Source organism: Stegodyphus dumicola, chromosome 8 (genome assembly GCF_044657685.1).
Source record: "Stegodyphus dumicola isolate Sdum_Otavi_A_Nest chromosome 8, ASM4465768v1".
Taxonomy (NCBI): domain Eukaryota; kingdom Metazoa; phylum Arthropoda; class Arachnida; order Araneae; family Eresidae; genus Stegodyphus; species Stegodyphus dumicola.
Window position 1 is genome coordinate 128,246,629 of NC_140775.1, and position 22,520 is coordinate 128,269,148.

The 22,520-nt window shown below is 32.1% G+C and overlaps 1 protein-coding gene across 4 annotated transcripts in view; it reads left to right on the forward strand.

Annotated features, from left to right (window-relative positions):
- Nucleotides 1-324: 324 nt before the first annotated feature.
- Nucleotides 325-22,520, forward strand: part of LOC118187330 (uncharacterized) — a 152,908-nt gene continuing 130,712 nt past the window's right edge. For 2 of the 4 annotated variants that reach the window (XM_085822396.1, XM_035357526.2), the window contains exons 1-2: nt 325-483; nt 16,682-16,850. In XM_085822396.1, the coding sequence (XP_085678522.1) occupies nt 465-483; nt 16,682-16,850 (188 nt within the window). In that variant the 5' untranslated portion in view covers nt 325-464. The remainder of the gene's footprint in view (nt 484-16,681; nt 16,851-22,520) is intronic. The other 2 variants (XM_085822397.1, XM_035357527.2) reach the window with 2 other exon arrangements.

A 22,520-nucleotide genomic window follows, 5' to 3' on the forward strand; every position in this document is an offset into this window, starting at 1 on the left:
GTGATAGATATTTGGAATTCAGAAATATTGAAATAATATATTGAATCCTAAAAAATAAAGCAAATGAATAAACGGTTTTAACTACTCGATAAAATTCGCGGAATGGACAAGTGCATCTGAATTTTAGAATGCATTGGAAATGAGACAGAATTAGTATACATATCTTTGGATGCGGATAGAACTGACCAATTCTAAGCAATCTTTTCTACACGCCTACGATTGCGCGATTTAAATCCTTTTTTAAAACGCAAGCCTACGAAAGCAGTTTTATCATCTCCACAGAAGATACGGAGTTGACTGAGTGACTGACACGGGAACCAAATCTGCTATCGCTTTTATCATTCTCTCAGAAGGATTTAAAGGATTTTAGTTTTTCCTTCGCGTCCGTCAGAAGAAGACATATTCAATCGTGAATTTCTATAGTAAAATAAAGTAAAACAAATTTATTCAACTAAAATTTAAATATGAGCTGCATTTCTTTTGGTGAGTGCTTTTTTTCAAGTGGCAATTTAGACTTTATTTAGTCACATGATTAATTCTCTCATGTTAGGAAATTTTATATTCTAAGAAACATTTTTTAACCATTAATAAAACTATTCTTCTTTGCAAAATGTCCTCACGTTATTTTGTAAACAATATCGTTTCTTTCTCTTTTTTAGTCTCCTTCGGAGAATAGAATATCTGTGTTAAGAATCATGAGATGTGTCCTCAAAACTTTTTAAATATTCAAATTATTTCTTAAAAAGAATAATTCTTAACTGAAAATATTTAAAATCATTTTATAAAAGCAAACAAGGTCTTGTTTTTAAATTTTTTAAAAATTTTCATAGTGTTACAAACTTTTATTTCAACTTTAAAAGGAAAGGAATTAAATTATTTTCAAATTTTCAAGATGCTAATGTTATTTTGAAATTTTATTATTAATTCAAAATTAATCAGTTTAAAATTAATAAATATCCTAGTAACACTCAATATTTGTTTAATGCCTTATTTTAAAACTAATATATGTCTTCAGAAAAGTCATTTTGTGCTTGATTCTAATATGAACGCATTTCTCATTTTTATATTTAGCACTTGGCAACACTTTTTAACAAATTTTTAAAACACATTTGAATAATTTTATGTACTTAAAATAGCTTTTCTACTACATAGTGTTAGCAACAAATACCAAAATCTTTTAAGCATTGCTTCAATAATCTAAGTTATAAGAATTAAGTGGAAAACATGAAACTGAGATAAGTGCATTTAAATTAACAATCTTTTAAATGCAGACGATACACAGGAAATAATTTCTGATGTGTGTTCTAATTAGGATGCCGACACTCAATTTGTAGGATAAATTAATTAATTGTGCAAATAATAATTAGCCACCAAATTCGGAAAAATATATCTGATCTAATTTTTTTTTCATTAAAAACGCAGTATTAATTTTTTTCCTAAAATGAAGGAATACATGCAGATATTTTAAATTTCTCTTTCCTTTCTTCCCTCACCCATATAGTACGAAAACACACTGAAGATATTTCATTAAGAAATTTTAGTAACGTAAATGATATTTTCTTTTTCATTTCTTTCGCACATGAAATAACGAATTACTTACGCACTTAAAAGAAATAATATTAACGCGGCTTATTCTTATTTTCAGCAAACCGTAGATATGGGACAAATAGTAATTCTTACAAGAGAAATGAATCTTACGAAATCTATTAAATTCTGATGCATAAAACTTGTTTAAAACAATATAATAATAAAATTACTTTTTTATTGATGTATCAGAAATAATTTATGATACTTTTGTTACTTATAATACTCGAATTAAGAGTTTTGGAGTTATTGACGTGAATGTATTAACGCTTTTAATTTGGTAATTAATTATATATTTTAGAAACAGAATAACAGGTATGCAGTTTTCTGAGTTTCAGTTTAAAACATCCATTATTTTTTTTGTGGCTCGCATTTCTTTTCGAAGCTTGTGTTTTTCAATTTTATTTGCAAATAACAGTTACTAAATAATACGTCTAATTTACGTCCTATTACGTCAAATTTAATTATTTTTCCTAATCACATCAAGTTTTGCTTTAATGCATCGCTTGCAGAAATAGACAATGAAAAGAAATTAATTTCCGCAGTCGTATTTAAACAGCTTAGAAAAATTAAGAAAAGAATCTTTCACAAAGGAATTTAAAAATCTCACTGTCATAACTTGGAAATTTGCATACTATAAAACATTGATTCATTAAAGTGAAGTCTGCCACCATCGAGGAGAAGGAAAACTTATTTTAAGGTAAAATATAACTTCATGGAATTTTTTTTATCGGGACAAACATCAGTTCTTTGCCGCATTAAAAGAAACAAATAAATTTCCTCGGAAATTTGTTCATAGCAGAAATCCAATTCCTGGAGAGTCAATCGAAAGTTCTTAAAAACTGTATAATTTCCGGGCCTTTTACTGTAGGAAAACCAAATATTTCTTTTCTGTAAAAGGGTAAGTTATATATTTTCGTTATTTTTTAATTTTAACAAAGGTTGTAAATTTATTCCTAGAAACTTAAGTAGTGTAATTACTTTTATTTTCATAAGCACAGACAATTTTCATTTGAAATAAAGTAAATATAACTGAAATTCAGTTTTAATTGTCTAAATTCTAAAATGAAAGGTACAAACGTTGTTTTCATACTTAAGTGTGCCAAAAGTAAATAAAGAAGATATCTTTTATATTAAAGAAGTCGTATAATCTATTTTTTTTTCAATTAAAAGTATACTAAGAACAATTTTTCTTATATATTGATGCCTTTTTTGACACTTTACAGTTTGAAATCATTTCAGATTATAATAAAGAAAATCAAATTAAAACTTTAAAGAAAGTCCAGAATTATTTAAAGAAAAAGAAAGTCTGAAAGGAAGTAGAGCATCAGAGCCTTGCCATCAGATTTTAATAACAAACTAATCTCATAACTTCTTCTCCTAAATACTTTTATTACCTTCCAAATCCTTATTTATGAAGTATTTGTGCCCCATTTCTGGCAAGTCCCATTCCTATAGTCTTATAGTATAATGTATATTCTCAGAAGTGAGTAGCACAGATTTTCGTTAATTCAACTTCGGTAACGCGGATTGATTTATGAACTGGAATTTTTTTATTTCATGCAAATTTGTTATGCGTTTGCATAATACACTGTGTAATACTGTATTAAATTTAATCTCTAAATGTTAAGAGAACAGAAAAGCAAAGAAATGCAGAAACATTTAAAACAAGTGATTCACATTAATCACCAAATGAAACAATTTATACGATATTTTTACCTTAATAGAGTTATTTAAAGATATTGAAGCTATTTAGTATAAGAGTGTTATTTTAAACTTATACCATTATTTCTCCATCGACAAATTATAATTTTATGAGATTTTTAAGCTATTTAGTATAAGAGTGTTATTTTAAATTTATAGCTTAAAAATCTCATAAAATTATAATTTGTCGATGGAGAAATAATGATGATAGAGAATGCCCGTTTTGTATAACTCATGTAAATAAATATAAATATATATTTTCCGTAATTTAGTTTTCAGAACCACGTTTTCGATCTACTGATTTCTGTACCCATAACTACTCGTTCAGAATTACAGGTAAGAAACAAATCGCTAATTTGAAATCTAAGGTTGTCGTTAACTAATTTGGAAGTTCTGATTGTGTTGATTTACAGGAGATTTTAATTCAAAACAAAACATTTATTTATATAACAAAATATTGAAATAGGTAAACGTCCTATAAATATAGTACTAAAACGGTTTTTCTTTCACCCAGCTATCAAAATAATTTAGCTCTTTTTCTGGAAGAAAAGCAATTAAAAAAGAGAGAAATTAAGAAGAGAAAACAATGTTAAAATCTAAACAATTGAAAAAATATATTCCAAGCCAAGTAGATTTTTTAAAACTATTTCAGCTTAGAGAAAGAAGGGAAGAAAGGTATTAAATTAATTAAGAAATATAGTTATTATTATAAGAAGTACAGGTATTATAAATATTTGCAAGCCAAAGAGATTTTTTTTCCTTTTCTTGAAATATTTCTATTTTGAAAGGGGGGAGTTCTTAAATTAAGAAATATGGTTAAGTTTTTTATAAGCTATAATAAGATCTCAGATTTTAATACAATTTAGAAATTTTGGAAAAACCTGAAGTGTCTTTAAATATTAAATTCTAAGAAACGAATGCAAAAGTTATGTAGCTTCTGGACAACTTATACTCAAAAGTATTTGCAATGTAATACGTTAGAAAATGACAATATAATCACTTTTGAATCATATATAATACGCTCTGTATTTTCTGTACATTCTGGTTTATACAGGTATGTAATAAACATAAATGAATTACAGTTATATACCCTTAATAGAGTGAATACAACCTTAATACGATGAGAAAATTTCAAATGATTGTAGGGATTTATATTTATTTTAAATAACCACTTTTATTTAATTTGTTATTCTTTCCTATAAGCCTTTATTTCCCTAATTGTCAGTGCCAGAATATTTAAATTTGGTAGCAGGCGTAAGGGAATGCAAATTCTACTTTGAAGAAAGAGTTGAAAAACCGAGGTTCAGTAGGAAAGAGAGAGTTAGGATTCTGCCGCCAGCTCTGTTGTTTAAGCATGTGCTCCCAGAGTTATTGCTCATTTGTGTGGCTTAATTGCATTTACTTGCTGCCACTAATTTTCGACAGGGTTAAAAGAAAAATAAATAAATAAATAAATAAATAAAAATAAAAATAAAAAATCTGAAATGTTTCAGATTTTAAATTACGTCCAAAGGGGCGTTTTTTTAACGTTTTGAGTGTTACCTTTATTTATTAAATATCATGTTCTTTGCACTTAAACCATAAAATTCAGTTCAAGAGCAATATCGCAAAATAATGTTAAATTAAGCATATCTTTAGAATTTCCGATATACACAGTCTCGCGAGCTGGAGATAAAAGTATTTTTTTTCTATATAACGTTGCCATTTCTCGCTTTTAAAGCATTGAGTTTGTAAATCAAAAATTCGTTAAAGTTTTACAAAATATAAAAATCTATAATAAAACAAATTCCAAATTTGGGATTTCAGATGCCCATATTCGCAGTAGGATTTCGTCATTCAAAATTCGATGGCTCTATGTACCATTGTTTTATCACAATGCGAGAAATAGACAATCATTTATGCAGATTTTTCATTATTTAATTTCTTCAAATATAATGCAGGACTCTAACATTTTGTGGCAACAGTTTGAAAAGTGAACCGACGTTTATGAGTCCGACGCAAAATCGCAAAACGAAAACAATAGTCCTTCAGGGACAAAGCCCCTTTGGACTAAAAAAAAAAAGAATTATTCTGACCCTGTAGTTTAGTTCGACGACTTCTACATATCATAAATGTTTAGTTATTTCTTTGATTTCAATTACTGCCCAAGCAGATGCGTAGTTTGTTAGCATCGAGTTGACGCATTATAAATTTTAAAGAGTTAATAGCAAACCTTTTTCTGTGAAGTTACTACTATTGCAGTTTTCACACAGGAGTTAATATAGTGGACTCTACATGATTATATTGATTATTTTCAATAATTTAAAAATTTCGAATATTACGAAAGTATTTTAATACATTGATACCTTTTAATACGTTTTAATTTTTTACTGAATCATTAAAACATTGTTGCAGTTACCTGTTCTCTAAAATATCTCTAAAATAGCAGTTCACCATGCTAATCATTTAGAAAGTAATCTAGTGTTGCGTGACATCTTCAGTGACATTACATTCATGGCACTTTATTGTGTTGCATTCATGCCACTCTATAGCGTTATATTAAAGTGGCAATGAGTTGTTACATGAATATCGCAGTGTGACTTCACAATAATATCACAGTGTAACTTTACAACAACGTCGCAGCATAACTACACATCAACTTCACAGTGTGACTTTACAATAATGTCCCAGTGTGACTTCACATCAATATGGAAATGTGACGTCGCAAAAAAACGGACATTAAGCCATTCCTACAACGTTACTGCGACATTGAGATCGTCACAGTGTGACACGTTTGCACTATCACAGCGACGTCACCGAGCTATTGAGGACAAATCCTTGGTGTTAACTTATAATGAAGTGCAGACTTCAGTGCAATTTCAACGGTTCCATGCAATTTCCATCGTATCATAACATCAACGCCAGTTAAACGCTTCATATGAAGGATTTTTTTCAGATATTCCGAATAAATATACCATCTATAAATCGACGAATCATTAAGTGTTTAAGAGAATTGGTCATTAATTTGCAGCATCTTGCCATGTTCACTTCAGATACGGAAGTATTTTTATATTTTTTGCTAAACAAATAACCCCCAACAGCACGGCAAGTCGCTGTAACATTGCAAACGTGTCACATTGTGATCTCAGTGTCGCAGTAACGTTTTAGGAATGGCTTAATGTTCCCTTTTTGCGACGTCACATTGCGACCTTGATGTGAAGTCCCATTTTGATATTGCTGTGAAATCACACTGTGACACTGATGCGTAGTCACGCTGCGACGTTGTTGTGAAGTTACACTGTGATATTGTTGTGAAGTCGCACTGCAACATTCACGTAACGACTCAATGAGACTTTAATATAACGCCATAAAGTGACATGAAAGCAGCATAATAAAGTGCTATGAATACAATGTCACTAAAGATGTAAATGGAACTCACGCAACACCTGGATTACTTTCTAAATGATTAGAATGATGAACTCCTATTTTAGAAAACAGGTAACTACAACAATGTTTTAATGATCCAGTAAGGCATTATACTTTTCAAGGTATTAAAATATTTCCGTAATATTCGAAATTTTTAAATAATTGAAAATATTCAATATAATCATTTGAAATTTTCTCATCGTACTATGGTTGTATCTCACCCTATTAAGGTTATATAACTGTAATTCATTTATGTTTATTACATACCTGTATAAATCATAGTGTACAGAAAATACAGAGCTTATTATGTATGATGCATAAGCGATTATATTGTCATTTTCTAACCGTGTTATATAAAAACAATATAGAAATTCATACTTAATTATGAAGTAGGTAACAGTGTGTTATATGTAACATAACAGAACATTTCAACCAATATTGTATCTAATACATACTAAGTATGTGAGCAGTTATCATAGTGTAACATAAGAACAAAATATGTAAACAATTCAAATTGCGTTGTAAAATTTTTAATAACCCATTCTATGTTTAAGGTCCAGTGTAAAAGTTAATTACAATAAATACAAACAGGATAATAGAATCAAACTACCGTTTATTTATGGTAGGAAAATATTATGAATACAAATCAGAAGAGAGTCATGACACTCACTATTAACTTTAAAATTAAATCGTGGTGGCTGGATCTATTAAATAAACTGAGGATAACAACAGAAAAGGATGACATACCCTTCTTTAACATATATAAATAATTTCTTTTCACAATTCCAGATTTGGGATCCATCATACATTTTTGTTTTTGTTAGAGTACTTGATAGCGAACCGCGAAGGAGAACATTATGATCTCAAGGTAAACTTGGGAGAGTACCTGAAATTAGAAAAAAAAAGTTAGGTTGATGAGATTCAGCAAAGCTATGGTTTCGGAGTCCAGGCTTCCCTCCTATTACTGCTTCCAACCAGTAGGACACAGGTCTTCCCTCCACAGGCCATCATGACAGCGTAAATTTTAGGAAGAAATATAGATGTTGCAGCCTCTCTTCGGTGCTGGTTATTTTACGTTGCTACGTCTACGATGAGGCTCCCCTCCAAGCTGCTCGGCCAAGTTGACATCTTTTATGTTCTCATGAAATTTCTTTTCTCCGTCACCCCGTCTCTCGTCTCCGTCTTCCTTGAAAAACACTGGGCAACCGCTTTAGTAGCTGGCGCGTTTTTTGAAAATTTGGCGTAGATGTTGACTAGCAGGAAGCCAAAAAAAGGCAACCCACACTTTGGATCTTTACGGGAATGGGTTTCCCGACTACAAAAAGGAGCCGTTTCTCGCCATTCCATCGTTCAACTTCCAAGGCCACACCAACGTGTCATCAAAACTGCAGACGGAAACAGGGGGGGGGAAGAAACTAGCCTCGCTCCAGGGTCCCAGTCGACAATGCAGATCATCTATCTCAATGAATATTTTCCCCACCCATAAGTATGCTGTAGAACATCTCCCTGCTTGCCTGGTCCAGCAAAACAGGGACCTCTTTTCGTGAAAACACATGGTATAACTATCCAGCACTTCGCCCCCCACACATGGTGGAACGCTTGGAAGAAAGGAATTTTGGGGTGCAGTACAACTGCTGATAAGAATTTCCGCTGGAAGGAAAACCAAGCCGAAGGCAAGGGGTGAAAATCTCTGAACCAAGTTAATACAAAATGGGAAATTAAAAAAAAATGAAGCTACTAATTACACGACATTATAATTCATAATAAAAATGTAAGCTCTGTAATAATTGTTTCCTCAGCCACAATTTAAGTCCACACTTAATTTATCCAAAAATAAATTGAATTACAAATACAAATCAAAACTGAAACAACTTAAGCTTAAAAAAAATAAAACGATTAATACATAACAACCGTATTACATTGCAAATACTTTTGTGTGTAAGCTGCCCAGAAGCTACATAACTTTTGCTTTCGTTTCTTAGAATTTAATATTTAAAGACACTTCAGATTTTTCCAAAATTTCTAAATTGTATTAAAATCTGAGATCTTATTATAGCTTATAAAAAACTCAACCATATTTCTTAATTTAACACCTCCTCCCTCTTTCAAAATAGAAATATTTAAAAAAATCTGATGTGTACACCACATGACTTCCTCGTACGGAATATTAAATTATACGCATTTTTCTTGCATTTCATTTAAACTTATTGGATTGAATTAAATCTACTTCCCCGACAGCGCATAAACCACAATAGAATAAATGCATTCTTTAAAATTTTAGTATTTGTATACCATAGCAACACTCTGGCGCTAGATTCACTTAACAGTATTAATAAATATATAACAGTTAAATTACATAATAATTATATAACGGAAACTAAGTTAACTGTTATATAATCCAATAATTATATAACAGTTAACTTATATATTTCGTTCATATTATAACTCATAATGCACAACATTTATATCATTTAAAGAATAGAATTATCGTTTCCAATGTTCTAAACGTTGCCACATGTTCTATTCAAATACTATAATAAAGCTAGAATGATGTATAAAAGAAATTAAGCAAACAAAACAAAAAAGAAAAGTTTTCCACAGACGATTGAGTATTTCTCATTTAATTAATTCAGATCTCACTTCGCGAGAAGGCAAAAATACATAAAAACTCAAAATATCTATATTAAAAATTACGAAGCAAATCTTAAACACTTATTTCCTCGAAAAAATTCCAGAAAGAATTAAGCATGATTTAACTAAAGGCATAAAACCCTTAACCGGAAGATAAAAACAACATAATACAATCATTTTTAAAGCAAAAAATGTACAATTTACAAACATATAAGAATAAAGAAACTGAGATCACTGAGCCGGGTAACAGAGTGGATATATATATAAATATATTTATATACGTTTGGTGCGGCCGATTGTAACCAAAATACGAGGTGCACATCTACATTCAAAATCGTAAAAACAACCTTGTATTTAGCGTAAGTATAATGAAACACTCAATCGATTTCGAGGGCAGCTAAAGGTCCCTTTTCATCAGGAGAAAGAAATACCTAGAAAGAAGAATATAAAGGAGAAGGAGTCGAGTTGCACTGGCCCCCTACTTTTACTGAGCCAGGCTATCTGATCAAGCATAAAGGACATGGAAAATTAGCGAAGTTAAAATAGGGAGCGAGGGGCAAATTCACCTTCACGCTCAAAATCTGAACTTCAAATAATGGAAAGCAACCACTGAACGGATTTTTATACCCTCTGGTAGTACCAAACGTACCAAAAGCAACCAAAGTACCAAAAGCAACCACTGAACGGATTTTTATACCCTCTGGTAGTACCAAACGCGAGGAGGTAACGCCATCTATCGACAAAAATAACTCAATTAAGATAGTAGAATTTAAAAGGCATTAGGAAGGACTGGATTGGACTTCAAATCATTAACTAAACCTGCTAAATCTTTGTGAATGTGAAAAGCCTCAAGAAAATCCAATTCACCTATGGAAAGAAGGATCCTTTTGGATAATTTTTGCAGACCCAAAGTCAAAATTATGGTTAAATGTCCAACTATGATACGCTGTTGAAGACTTGTTAATTTCGCCTTTTCTGACATAAGATTCATGTTCCTTAATACGAAACTTCAACGCTGTTTTTGTTTGGCCAATATATCTTAAACCAGACTGACACGATATACTATAAATTCCCCAAGAATTCAAGACAGAAACGCAATCTTTTAGAATCGAAGGGTGAATTTTATTAATAGGGAAGAAACCGACTTGAAAATTAAATTTCTGGAGAATCCGTGCAATTTTGTAGCTAACAGAAGGATAAAATGGAAGCACGTAAAGGTCATTAACATTATTTCTAACAGTGGAATGTCTTCTTTGATGGGAATCTGAAAATTTTTTAACGGCTTTATCAATAATCACGGGAGAAAATCCACGGTCAATCGCAACTGCTCTCAAATAATTAAGTTCATTGGTAAGCAAAGATTCAGAGGAACAAACTTTAAGCGCGCGGAATACATAATAGTAAAAAGAACGCTTTTTTTGCTTAACAGGGGGGCATGACTTGGCATGGGGTGGTAAACAAACTGCAAAGGGTTTACGGTACACAGTGGTGTTAAAATCAGTTTCATTGCGGATTATAAGAATATCAAGGAAGGGGAGGGAATTGTTGGATTCAATTTCAAGAGTGAATTGGATGGCTGGATCAATTGAATTCATAATAGATAGAATCTCGGATAAATCCTCTTTATAACCGTCAAAAAGTGCGAAAGTGTCGTCAACATACCGAATCCAAAGACGAAAAGATAGTTTATCAAATAATTTCATCTCAAAATAGTGCATATAAATGTCAGCAAGTACCGGACTGAGAGGCTTACCCATAGCCAATCCTTCAACTTGACGAAAATATGCATTTTGGAAAACAAAGTGGGTTTGACTTAGAGAAACTTTAGTAAGCGAAACTAACTCATTAATTTCAGTATGTGTGAAGTGAAATTCCCGAAGCCTAGCTTCAAGACAATTTAGTGCTCCTTCGACCGGAACATTAGTAAACAGTGATTTGACATCAAATGAAACCATAATGGAATGAAGTGGAGAAATATTTTGAAGTTTATTAATGACTTCAACAGAATTTTTTTCAGTGTGAATATTGTTAGCAAGTAGAGGAGAAAATCTGGAAACTAAATATTTGGCCAAAGGATATGAAGCAATAGCTATGTTGGAAACAATTGGTCGAAAAGGAATACCGGTTTTGTGGACTTTTGGAAGAGCATAAAGCCTAGCGTAATTAGTAATAGGTGGAATAAGTGATTTCTTCAACTGAGTTGGCAGAATGTGGGAAGATTTAATAGCACTTTTAACTTTCGTGAGGTCCGAAGTTGAAGGATCTTTAGGGATCGAGCAGTATGGGCCTTCATTTATCAGTTTAGAGACTCCAGTAATATATGTGTGTTTGTCCATAACAAAGATCTGTCCGCCCTTATCAGCTTTAGAGATAATGATATTAGTATCAGAATGAATGAGAATGGTTTCAGATATATTGGCCAAACAAAAAGAGCATTGAAGTTTCGTATCAAGGAACATGAATCTTATGTCAGAAAAGGCGAAATTAACAAGTCTTTAATAGCGTATCATAGTTGGACATTTAACCATAATTTTGACTTTGGGTCTGCAAAAATTATCCAAAAGGCTTCTTCCATAGGTGAATTGGATTTTCTCGAGGCTTTTCACATTCACAAAGATATAGCAGGTTTAGTTAATGATTTGAAGTCCAATCCAGTCCTTCCTAATGCCTTTAAAATTCTACTATCTTAATTGAGTTATTTTTGCCGATAGATGGCGTTACCTCCTCGCGTTTGGTATTACCAGAGGGTATAAAAATCCGTTCAGTGGTTGCTTTCCATTATTTGAAGTTCAGATTTTGAGCGTGAAGGTGCATTTGCCCATCGCTCCCTATTTTAACTTCGCTAATTTTCCTTTTCCTTTATGCTTGATCAGATAGCCTGGCTCAGTAAAAGTAGGCGGCCAGTGCAACTCTGATTAAAAATCCAGTTATAACCACGTGCTGTGCTGATAAGGACCACGTGTTGAGACTCCTTCTCCTTTAATTTCTTCTTTCTAGGTATTTCTTTTTCCTGATGAGGAGGGACCTTTAGCTGCCCTCGAAATCGATTGTTTCATTATACTTACGCTAAATACGCGATTTTGATTGTCACATTAGCGTGTCTCTCTTCTAGTTTAGCACATCTACATGTTATAACAGTCCTATATACAAAATTTCAACGTTCTGAGGCTACTCGTTTTTGAGTTATGCGAGATACGTACGTACATACGTTCGTACAGACGCCACGAAAAATTATCTTCAGAATTAATTTTAAAGCAGTTTTATAATTTTTTTGAAGGAAAAGAGTATTTTATTCTGTCCTTACGTACAGATATCACGCAAAAACATCGTTAAATTGCATTCGATAGCGGTCAAAATGGATATTTTCGTTGAAATATGCTGCTTGAAACTTTTCGCGATTACAATACTTCCTTTTTACTTCGTACAAGGAAGTAAAAAAAAAAAAAAAAAAACTCTTTGGCTTGCAAATATTTATAATAACTGTTTTTCTTATAATAATAACTATATTTCTTAATTAATTTAATACCTTTTTTCCCTTCTTTCTCTAAACTGAAATAGTTTTAAAAAAATCTACTTGGCTTGGAATATATTTTTCAATTGTTTAGCTTTTAACATTGTTTTCTCTTCTTAATTTCTCTCTTTCTTAATTGCTTTTCTTCCAGAAAAAGAGCTAAATTTTTTTGATAGTTAGATGAAAGAAAAACCGTTTCAGTACTAAATTTATAGGACGTTTATCTATTTCAATATTTTGTTATATAAATAAATGTTTCGTTTTGAATTAAAATCTCTTGTAAATCAACACAATCAGAACTTCCAAATTAGTTAACGACAATCTTAATTTTCAAATTAGCGATTTGTTTTTTATCTGTAATTCTGAACGAATAGTTATGGGTACAAAATCAGTAGATCGAAAACGTGGTTCTGGAAACTAAATTACAGAAATTATATATTTATATTTATTTACATCAGTTATACAAACGGGCATTCTCTATCACCATTATTTCTCCATCGACAAATTATAATTTTATGAGATTTTTATGCTATAAATTTAAAATAACCCTCTTATACTGTACAGCTTCAATATATTTAAATAATTGTATTAAGGTAAACATAACTTATAATTTGTTTCATTTGATGATTACTGTGAATAACTTGTTTTAAATAGTTCTGCATTTCCTAAACGCATTTTTTTGTTCCCTTAACAATTAGAGATTAATTTTAATATCGTATTACACAGTTTATTATGCAAAACCATAACAAATTTTCATGGATTAATAATTCCAGTTCATAAAACAATCCTTGTTACTAAAGTTGAATTAGGAAAATGTGTATTACCTACTTCTGAGAATATACATTATACTGTAACCTTCATATCAATGCTTAATTACTGTTAATAGCTCATACAGTAAACTGAATGAAACTCAGCTATTTATCAGATAAACTTTACAAGTTCCTTTTTTTAATCAACACATATGGGGAAGTAAACAAACGCTTATAGTATACTGACTTGAATGACTGCAGTAATAATCAATATATAATAATTGAAAAGAAATTAAACAATATTATTAAAAATGAAGCAGTTATTGCCGAGAAACATACTAGAGATGCATGAACTTTATAGAAAAGCGAGAAAAATCAATAATGATTCTTTGCTAGTCATAAATTTCTCCAAACATAGAAAGAAATCAGAACCATGTTTTAACTTGGGCATTTGGAATTAATTTACTATGATTTTACAGAGGATTAGGATTATTTAATTATGGCAAAGCACGCAAGGGCTATCGGCCTAAAGGAAAGGATGCCTTCGTGGACGACGTTATAATGAAAACTGGCTCGTATACACGTTACGCATGGGGAAAACCCCGAAAACTGATTTTACAGAGGAAAGTTAAGAATTTGGAAATTATGTTTTAAAATAAAAATGGGTTAACATGAGAAACACGCATTCTTGCTATTCTTATCGTTTAACATAAACGTGATTTAGTTTTTCGACTTGATTTAAATAAGATGAAGACATTATATTTTACAATTACATTACTTTGACATTACTTTTTAAATGACATTAAGATGAAGACATTACTTTTTAAAATATTGTTAATTAAATCTAAATAAATCTGTACAACACAAAGCCACACTGTACAACACAGTTATGAGATTAGTTTCAGATATTAAAATCTGATGGCAAGGCTCTGATACTCTACTTTCTTTCAAAGACTTCATTTTTCTTTAAATAATACTGGAAAAGTTTTTAGTAAAAGTTTTCATTTGATTTTCTTTATTAAAATCTGAAATGATTTCAAATTGTAACGTGTCAAAAAGGCATCTGTACGTATTTTAGTACTGATTTTATTGTTTTATTACTGTACGGAAATTAAAGAAACATTTTCCTTAGTATACTTTCAATTGAAAAAAATAGATTATGTGATTTCTTTAATATAAAAATAGTAAAAAATAATTTATTCGTAGAAAAGTTTATTGAAGCATTTCACAATAAATCGGGAGAACAAGGTCAGTGCGCAAGAATGCCTCCCATTAAACAGAAGAATTACGTGAGTAAGTCAAGAAAGGTCAGGGTGGGGGAAGCTGAGAAATTTCTTGTGGTCACATTAAACATTTGCTGTGACGTGTATATGACATCTGTGCGACATTCACATCCACATCACAATGTGACATTCCTGCAACGTTGTACCGTGGTCACAAATGTAATGTGGAGAAAAGCACAATTTCCAAATGCAGGCGATAATAAATGTGTGGTATTTTGATTTAAAATGAAAAATTACACAAAAAACATTTTCTACCAAAACATCTCAACAAAAATTTAGAGGGTTCAAATCACTATCAGTTACTAATTAGCCAAGTTATTAATTAGCACACTTTGAATAAATCATTTTATTCTGAGGAATATTTTGATGATATTTATTTTACAACAAGCAACGCTTAGAGGGAAAATAGTATATTACAAAAATGTTTGATATGTGCGTTTCATTATTTAGTGCAAGATCTATGCAAATGAATTTCAAATATGCAAGTGGTCGAAAGCAAATTTCAGCCACTATATATTCCGTGTTTTCGTTTTTAATAAAAATTGATAAGAATAAAAAGAGAAGTGATTCTCAATCTCTTTTAACTTATAAGGTATTTCTCCCGCTTTCCTAGCATGGCTTCGTGGTGTGGTGGTCTGCACGCTGGGCGCGTATTCCAGAGGTCCGTGGTTCGATTCCCGGCGAAGGCGTTGCTAATTTTTCAATCCCTTTTGCTTCCAAAATATCTAATGTCTCTACAAACTGATAACATACTAAAGTAAACACCCACAAGGTTGCTATGTATTAATATTTAAGTAAAATTTATTTTTATTATAATACCAATATTTACTTCAATGAAATCTGTATTTATCGTGTTATGCATAGTTTGCGAAGATGTTGCCTTACATTTAATAGGCCAACATGCATATCATATTCCAAATGTTAAAATATACCTCAGTGTTTAAATTAGAAGTGCTTAAAACGGAAACTAGGAAAACTTTTTATTCTTTTATTTAACGACACCATGTGTAAATACCGAAACCATAGTACCTCTCATGGTAGAATTTAGTAAAACATCTAACAATTTACTTTTTTCATTGATGCCCATTTCATTATCTTTTCGTATATCACACTAACCAAACGGGAAGATTGAAGTATTACAAGAAAACATTTAAGAGATATTTGCATAGCCGGGGAAATTCATCCATCAATGATGTGAATTTTATATTACACATTAGAAAAATAATGAAAGCTCCATGTAGGCAACGTATTCCTTCTCTGAGAAAGAAGTTCCAGAAAAATTAGCAGTGCTTCCGCTGTTTCTGGTGTTTGGCCACTGGTGGGGAATAACAAAAAACGTTGCCCTGTGCATTAATGGTTTCATAGCAGCTATATAATATTTTTTTAATGTAGAACTTCTCTAAATTTCATAAAACATATTTAAATTTGGAATTTTCCAAGTACGCTATATGAAGCTTCCAGCATTGACAGCGAACAAGCCTCGAAAAAGCAGTTTTATAGACGGGTTATATACATAGATAGAAAACAAACATGAGGTTACAGAATTAAAAATAGACTGGAAACAGAAAGGGTTACTCAATAGACACCTTAAGAGGTTATACACAGAATAGAAAACAGATCTTTATGACAAATTATGCTTCGTTATCGTGTTCTTTCTAGCAAACTATGCAGTTGTTAAATTGAAGGTAGCTGGAGGATATGTCTTGTCAATTACTTGAAAATGAATACGTATATTAATGTTACCCAAACTGTCCATTTCTTCATATCTGATCCACTACCAGTAATATATTGAACTTTTGTTTTTCTTCTTGCAGCTACGCGAATGCGGATGCAAGAATATTGGCAGAAATTTGATCCTTCTATCGAAAGTATGATGCTAGACAAGACAGCAACAATCATCCATACGGATGAGCAAGAAGAAATTTTCAGTTTATTACCCAATTTAGAGGGAAAACACGTGCTTGAACTTGGCGCTGGCATAGGGTGAGTGTCATAGCAATTATTACTAGCAGTGTCTGAATTTGCTGACAGTAAAAGTAACAATAAAAGTACTAAAGATTCTAATTTCACGGGAAAGAATGCATTTGAATTGAAACGAAAAGTAAGAAAATGTGAAAATTTTATTTGGACTATAAGTGTAATGTTGTAAGGCGTATTTTAATTTTATAACAGTCATTTTTAATTCTGAAACCCTTTCTTTCAATTCTTGTTTTCCACTTACTACCAGAATGAAACTCTCTGCAGAATGAGTTTTTAGAATCACGTTGAATGTATATGAGTTAGAGGAAGTGTTTAAAGGAAAGTTCAATTTACTTCGAGAGAGAGTGCTTAGGAGTCCTACGTGGCGCGTCTTTGCCTGCTGGCTACTTCGTTCTTGAATTTATTACGCTCGGCCGTGTTATGAGTTAGAGGAAGTGTTTAAAGGAAAGTTCAATTTACTTCGAGAGAGAGTGCTTAGGAGTCCTACGTGGCGCGTTTTTGCCTGCTGGCTACTTCGTTCTTGAATTTATTACGCTCGGTCGTGTTGTATGTGCCTGTTGAAAATCGCCGGTTAGGTTAATTTAAGGACCAACTACGTTAGGTGTTGTGTACGTTAGGTGTAACTACGTTAGGTATGTGTGTCTAGCTTCGGCGAAGTCGATTTAGTTTAATATAAGATTAGTTTCTTATTTTCTTGTCCTGATTTAAAAGCTCGAGTGGAGGCTTTCCTGTAAGCCCGAGAAGGGACCATCTGCTATTATTTCTTTGAATGAATAAAAGGGTATTTTAAACCTTCTGCGATAATTCGCTACTTAGTTCACTAGGTTCCTCGACATTTTTTATCTTGACAAAATATTGAGGAATATTATAATGTAATTTGCATAAAGGGGCCCACATTTTACATCAGAAACCTCCAAACTGCATGTAGCTTAATGTTTGAAATTGCAGGTCTGCCAATGATAAAATAGTTATGAGATTTTCAGGTGCGGGATATACTGTGATGAATTGAATGTTTCCTTCGGAGGGGCAACGTTTAGCTAATATTCCATAAAATGAGAAATTCAACTTTTCATAAAATTTTGCTTATTCTACATGTATAAGCAAAATTATAATAACTAAAAGTACTATTAATATTATATTATTGATGTCTTTCATTAGATATAAATTTTTAAGAAATGTAATGGTTTTGTAGAAGATTACAGTTGACGTATTTTTGAAAGAGTTCATGCTTACTTATTTTCATGCAAACAAAATTTTTAAAGTGTGGTGATGGTGGAAAAGCTGAGCTTAGTGAAAGATAACTCAAGTTAATATAAATTTCTACTTAGAAACAGTTGTGTTTAAGGACATAAATATATTCTGTCATATTAAAGTTTAAACTCACAATGGAAGAGAAAGTTTGTCAGAAAATAAAGGGAATGCGCTAATTAAAGGAATTCGTCTTAATGATAATCCCAGTCCAGAGATTTCAAAGCTTTTGCGTTTTCGTAAAATTCAAACCACTATCAATATAAAGAGTAAAATATCTTCCTCTTCTTGCCGAAAATCTTTGCAATGCTTCGCTGAACAGGGAGGAAACTAGCTGTAGATGAACTGCTCTATAGACAGCACAAGTGAAAAGTACGATCCACGCTTTACCTCCTCTACGTAGGAGAAGATATCCAGCTATATCTGCACTAGTTCTCGAAATGCTGCAACTCGTTCTATTCTGTCAGGAGGCAAAGAATATAGTTTCTAGAAGTCAGTTTCTTGCATTGTATACACTATCGCAAAACTGGACTTTCCTACCTGGAAGCAAAGCTTGGATTGTACTTTCCTTGCATTCGGTTTACTTGAATTTCGTTTTACTCCATTTGGTTTCCGTAACGCAGGACAGACTTATCAGAGGGTGTTGGTGGCCTAGATTTCTGTATGCCCTATTTGGATGATATTCTAATCGCATCGTCAAATGAGAAACACGAGAGCAATCTTAGGCAAGTTTTAGATCGCCTCAGACAGCATTTATATAAAGTAAACTCAGCTAAATGTGATTTAGGAAAATCCTCTGTGACTTTCATGATATGCCATATTAACACCTACTAGGGTAAAACCGCCATAGCTGGATGGTAAAATTTCCAAAACCTGAAAGAATTACAAAATTAAGAATTTTGACAATGCTTAATTTCTACTGTCGTTTCATCGCAAGCGCTTTCAAAACCCAAGCTTCCTTATACGAACTGCTAAAAGCCTAAAAAAAAGGACAAATGGCTGGTTCCTTGGGACGATGCTTTAACCTAAGCATTTGAAGCCTGTAAATCTCACCTTATGAATTTTGCAACTCTTGCTTACCATGATCCCCATCAACAGTTATTCTTGACTTCCGATATTTCTAACATTGCTAACTGCGCTGTATTAAATTTATTAAATGGTAGAGACTTGCAACCTCTAGCATTCGTTTCGCGTAGACTGAGAGTTACAGAGCAAACGTAGAACACCTGAGACAGAGAGCTTCTGTTTACCTATTCGGCTGTAAAATGCTTTCTACATAGTTTGCAGGAAAGGTATTTAATAATGTACACGGACCATAAAACTTTGACCTCCCGTTTTCAAATAGGTCTTATTGAAGTTCACCTTGGCAACTCAGGCACATAGGCTGCATATCGGCATATCACAGTTCAGTACGGATATTAGACATGTTACTTCATCCAATAATATTGTGGTTGACACATTATCACGGATAAATGAGATCCACCTAGCTTTAACCGGCTTTTCCACTATGGGGAGCAGGCCAAAGATACCCAGTTATCTGAAGTACTTGCCAAACCTGTTACATCACTTCAGTTCCAAATTTTGGAAATGTGTCCTAGTTTAAAACTGAACTGTGATGTTGATCGACAATATATTGCAAAGAACTTATGCTACTCAGTCTTTACAGACCTCCATTGTTTATCCCATCCAAGCATTAGTGTCTCCCGTAAACTTATTCCAGAATGGTTTGTGTGGTCAGGAATGTTAAAAAACATTGAATTGGGCACTCTCGTGCAGACATTCGCTCACACCTTCGTTATACGCTGATTATACACTCAAAATTCCGTGTACCCAAAATTAAACTATGGACCAAGAGCGACAATTCAAATCTCGCTTAACTTCTTGGCTTAACAAGATTTTAGAAATTAGCTGCATTCGAACTTCCCCATATCACCCATCTAGCAGAGGATTGGTTCAACGATTTCACAGAACTCTTAAGTAAGCGCTTTAAAGTATCATCATACACACGCTGGTCAGAAAATTTATCGATTGTCCTTCTTGGTCTTCGCTGAGCTTTCATAGAAGACCTTGGCGGTACTTGCTTCGAGATGCTCTACGCAACAACTTGGTCCTCACCAGGAGAATTGATGAATTAAATGATGCGTTATTTAATTCACGACATCACGACTTTCTGAAATACTTAAATACCACATCACGACTTTCTCTTCCCGTAATGAGATTTGAAAACAACTCTAGGATTTTCGGTAGCCCAAATTCTGCAGTTGTAGGAGTTGACAGAACGCGGAATGTGAAATTCGCTTCGTCGGTCCACAACACGTTGGACAACCAATTATCATCTTCATCCATTTTTTAAATGCTCATAATGCAAATGTTTCCTGCTCCACAAAATCGGCTGTTAACAGCTTATAACGCTGAATTTTATATTATTAGCATGAATTTTGTATATGTACCGCTTCAAAGAAACTCTGTAAATGAAGCTTCGATTTATAGTGTGATATAAATCTTGTTGAGGTTTCCTTTAATTTGAATAACTAGTTATTTTATGTTTGGAATCTACGATGACACTTCTCTCTTCCCGTTTTCCGTCAGAATGCAAATGAGTTCGAATGTATTTGGGGAGGTTTCAAATAGAGTTACCAGAGTTAAACTACCACTGTTGGCAGCTGGCGTTTTACTTTACAACAATTAGATTAGAAAATACGATCTACTTCAGTTCGTATTTTCTAATCTGCCTGGCAAAGGGTTTGCATGTTGCAGAATTTTCTTTCTTTTCGGCTATATAATATGGGTTTTGAATTTTGGGTAAATCTGAAAGTAAAAAATACATTCTCGGCTTACGTATGGATCGGCACGAAATCGGAAATATATGGAATAGTTCGACCACCTTATCCGCAACCATAAGTACAAACATGCATGCGCTATTCGTACTGATTTATTGACGAAATAGGACGGATGGAACATAAATCATGTAGTAGGGATTTTTTCCGTTCTTAGTTTTTCCCTGTTCATTTCCATGGCGTTTAAAGAGCACAGAAATGAGAAGACAGAAAATTGCTTTTACGTAATTTAAGCTGATATGCTGATCATCATTTACAGTTAGTTTTTTTTTATTATATTATGTTTAATTTTGAGCAGTTATTTATTTACATATAAATAAATGCACACAATTAAACATTGTGCATTTATTTATTTATTTCAGGTGGTAATGAGATTGTTAAGACAGAGCGTGTTCTGTCTCTTGAAGGCCACGTTGCTAGGTTTGCTATTCAAAATACGAGTTTCTGTCATTATAATTGCGGATATTTGAAATTCAAGCAGGTGAAGTTCTGAGACAACTTCGCATTTAATTTTCAGTGTACCCTTTGCTTATTAGTTTATTTGAATTTAGCTTTACACTCGACTTACAACTTTTAAGTTTCACGCCATAACGTTTGGCGGATTTGTAAGCAACAGGAGTGCCTCTTGTTCATCTATTTAGCTTTAAATAAAAGAATCTTATACACCTTTCTCAAATTTCTGTTGTTATTTATACATAGCGATAAGCCATTTATCTCTACATAGAGTTAAACATTTTCTATGATTGCAAAGATTTGAAGATACATATTTCATTAACTTTTACGTGTACTCACTCAGTTACAAATTTTTGCATTAAGAATAATTTCTTTGCCTTGGTATACATTAATATCTGAATAACGTTTTTCACAGTTGAAAATTAAGAACTCGATTGATGGATGAGAGTCTACAATCCGTAATGAAGTAATTTTTCTTCAAGACTACAGACTTTACCAAAATCAAAAAGCCATCAAATAATTAGCTGGAGCAAGAAGTCTATAATTATTTAAACACATATACATGCATTTTAATTTATTTGCTAGAAAAAAATATAATTAATAAGAAAAAGATAGGTTATTATTATGTATCCTGAAATTTTGCCTCTGAAAATTCACAAAAAATTTTGCTATTTGTTTTACTTATAGTTTCAATTATTAAATATATTAGGTTTAATATTAAATTTATTTGAAATAAATATCAGCTTCAAATAAGCATATTAAATTACCAATATAGGTTAACTAGAAAACTGCAACCAACAAAAATGTCTTGCAGGTACCAAACATCAGATTTCAAATAGAAAATAAAATAATTTTATTTGCATTATTATTGCGCATGTATGCTTTGATAAAAATTCAGTTAGCGAAATTTAAATCAAAATAAAATTAATTTAATTTGCGGATAAAAAGGTTTCATTTTGCTTAAAAAAATCTGTCTCGTCAGTTCTTTTTAATTCGGGTATTCAATCTGCATGCAGTTTGATTTTGAGTCCACAGCCGTATGGAATGCCGATACTACTTCAGGAGCGCCGATTTTATGCTGATTTATAGATGAAATTGCTATAGTTTATACTTCTTGCTGAACTGTCTTAGTTAC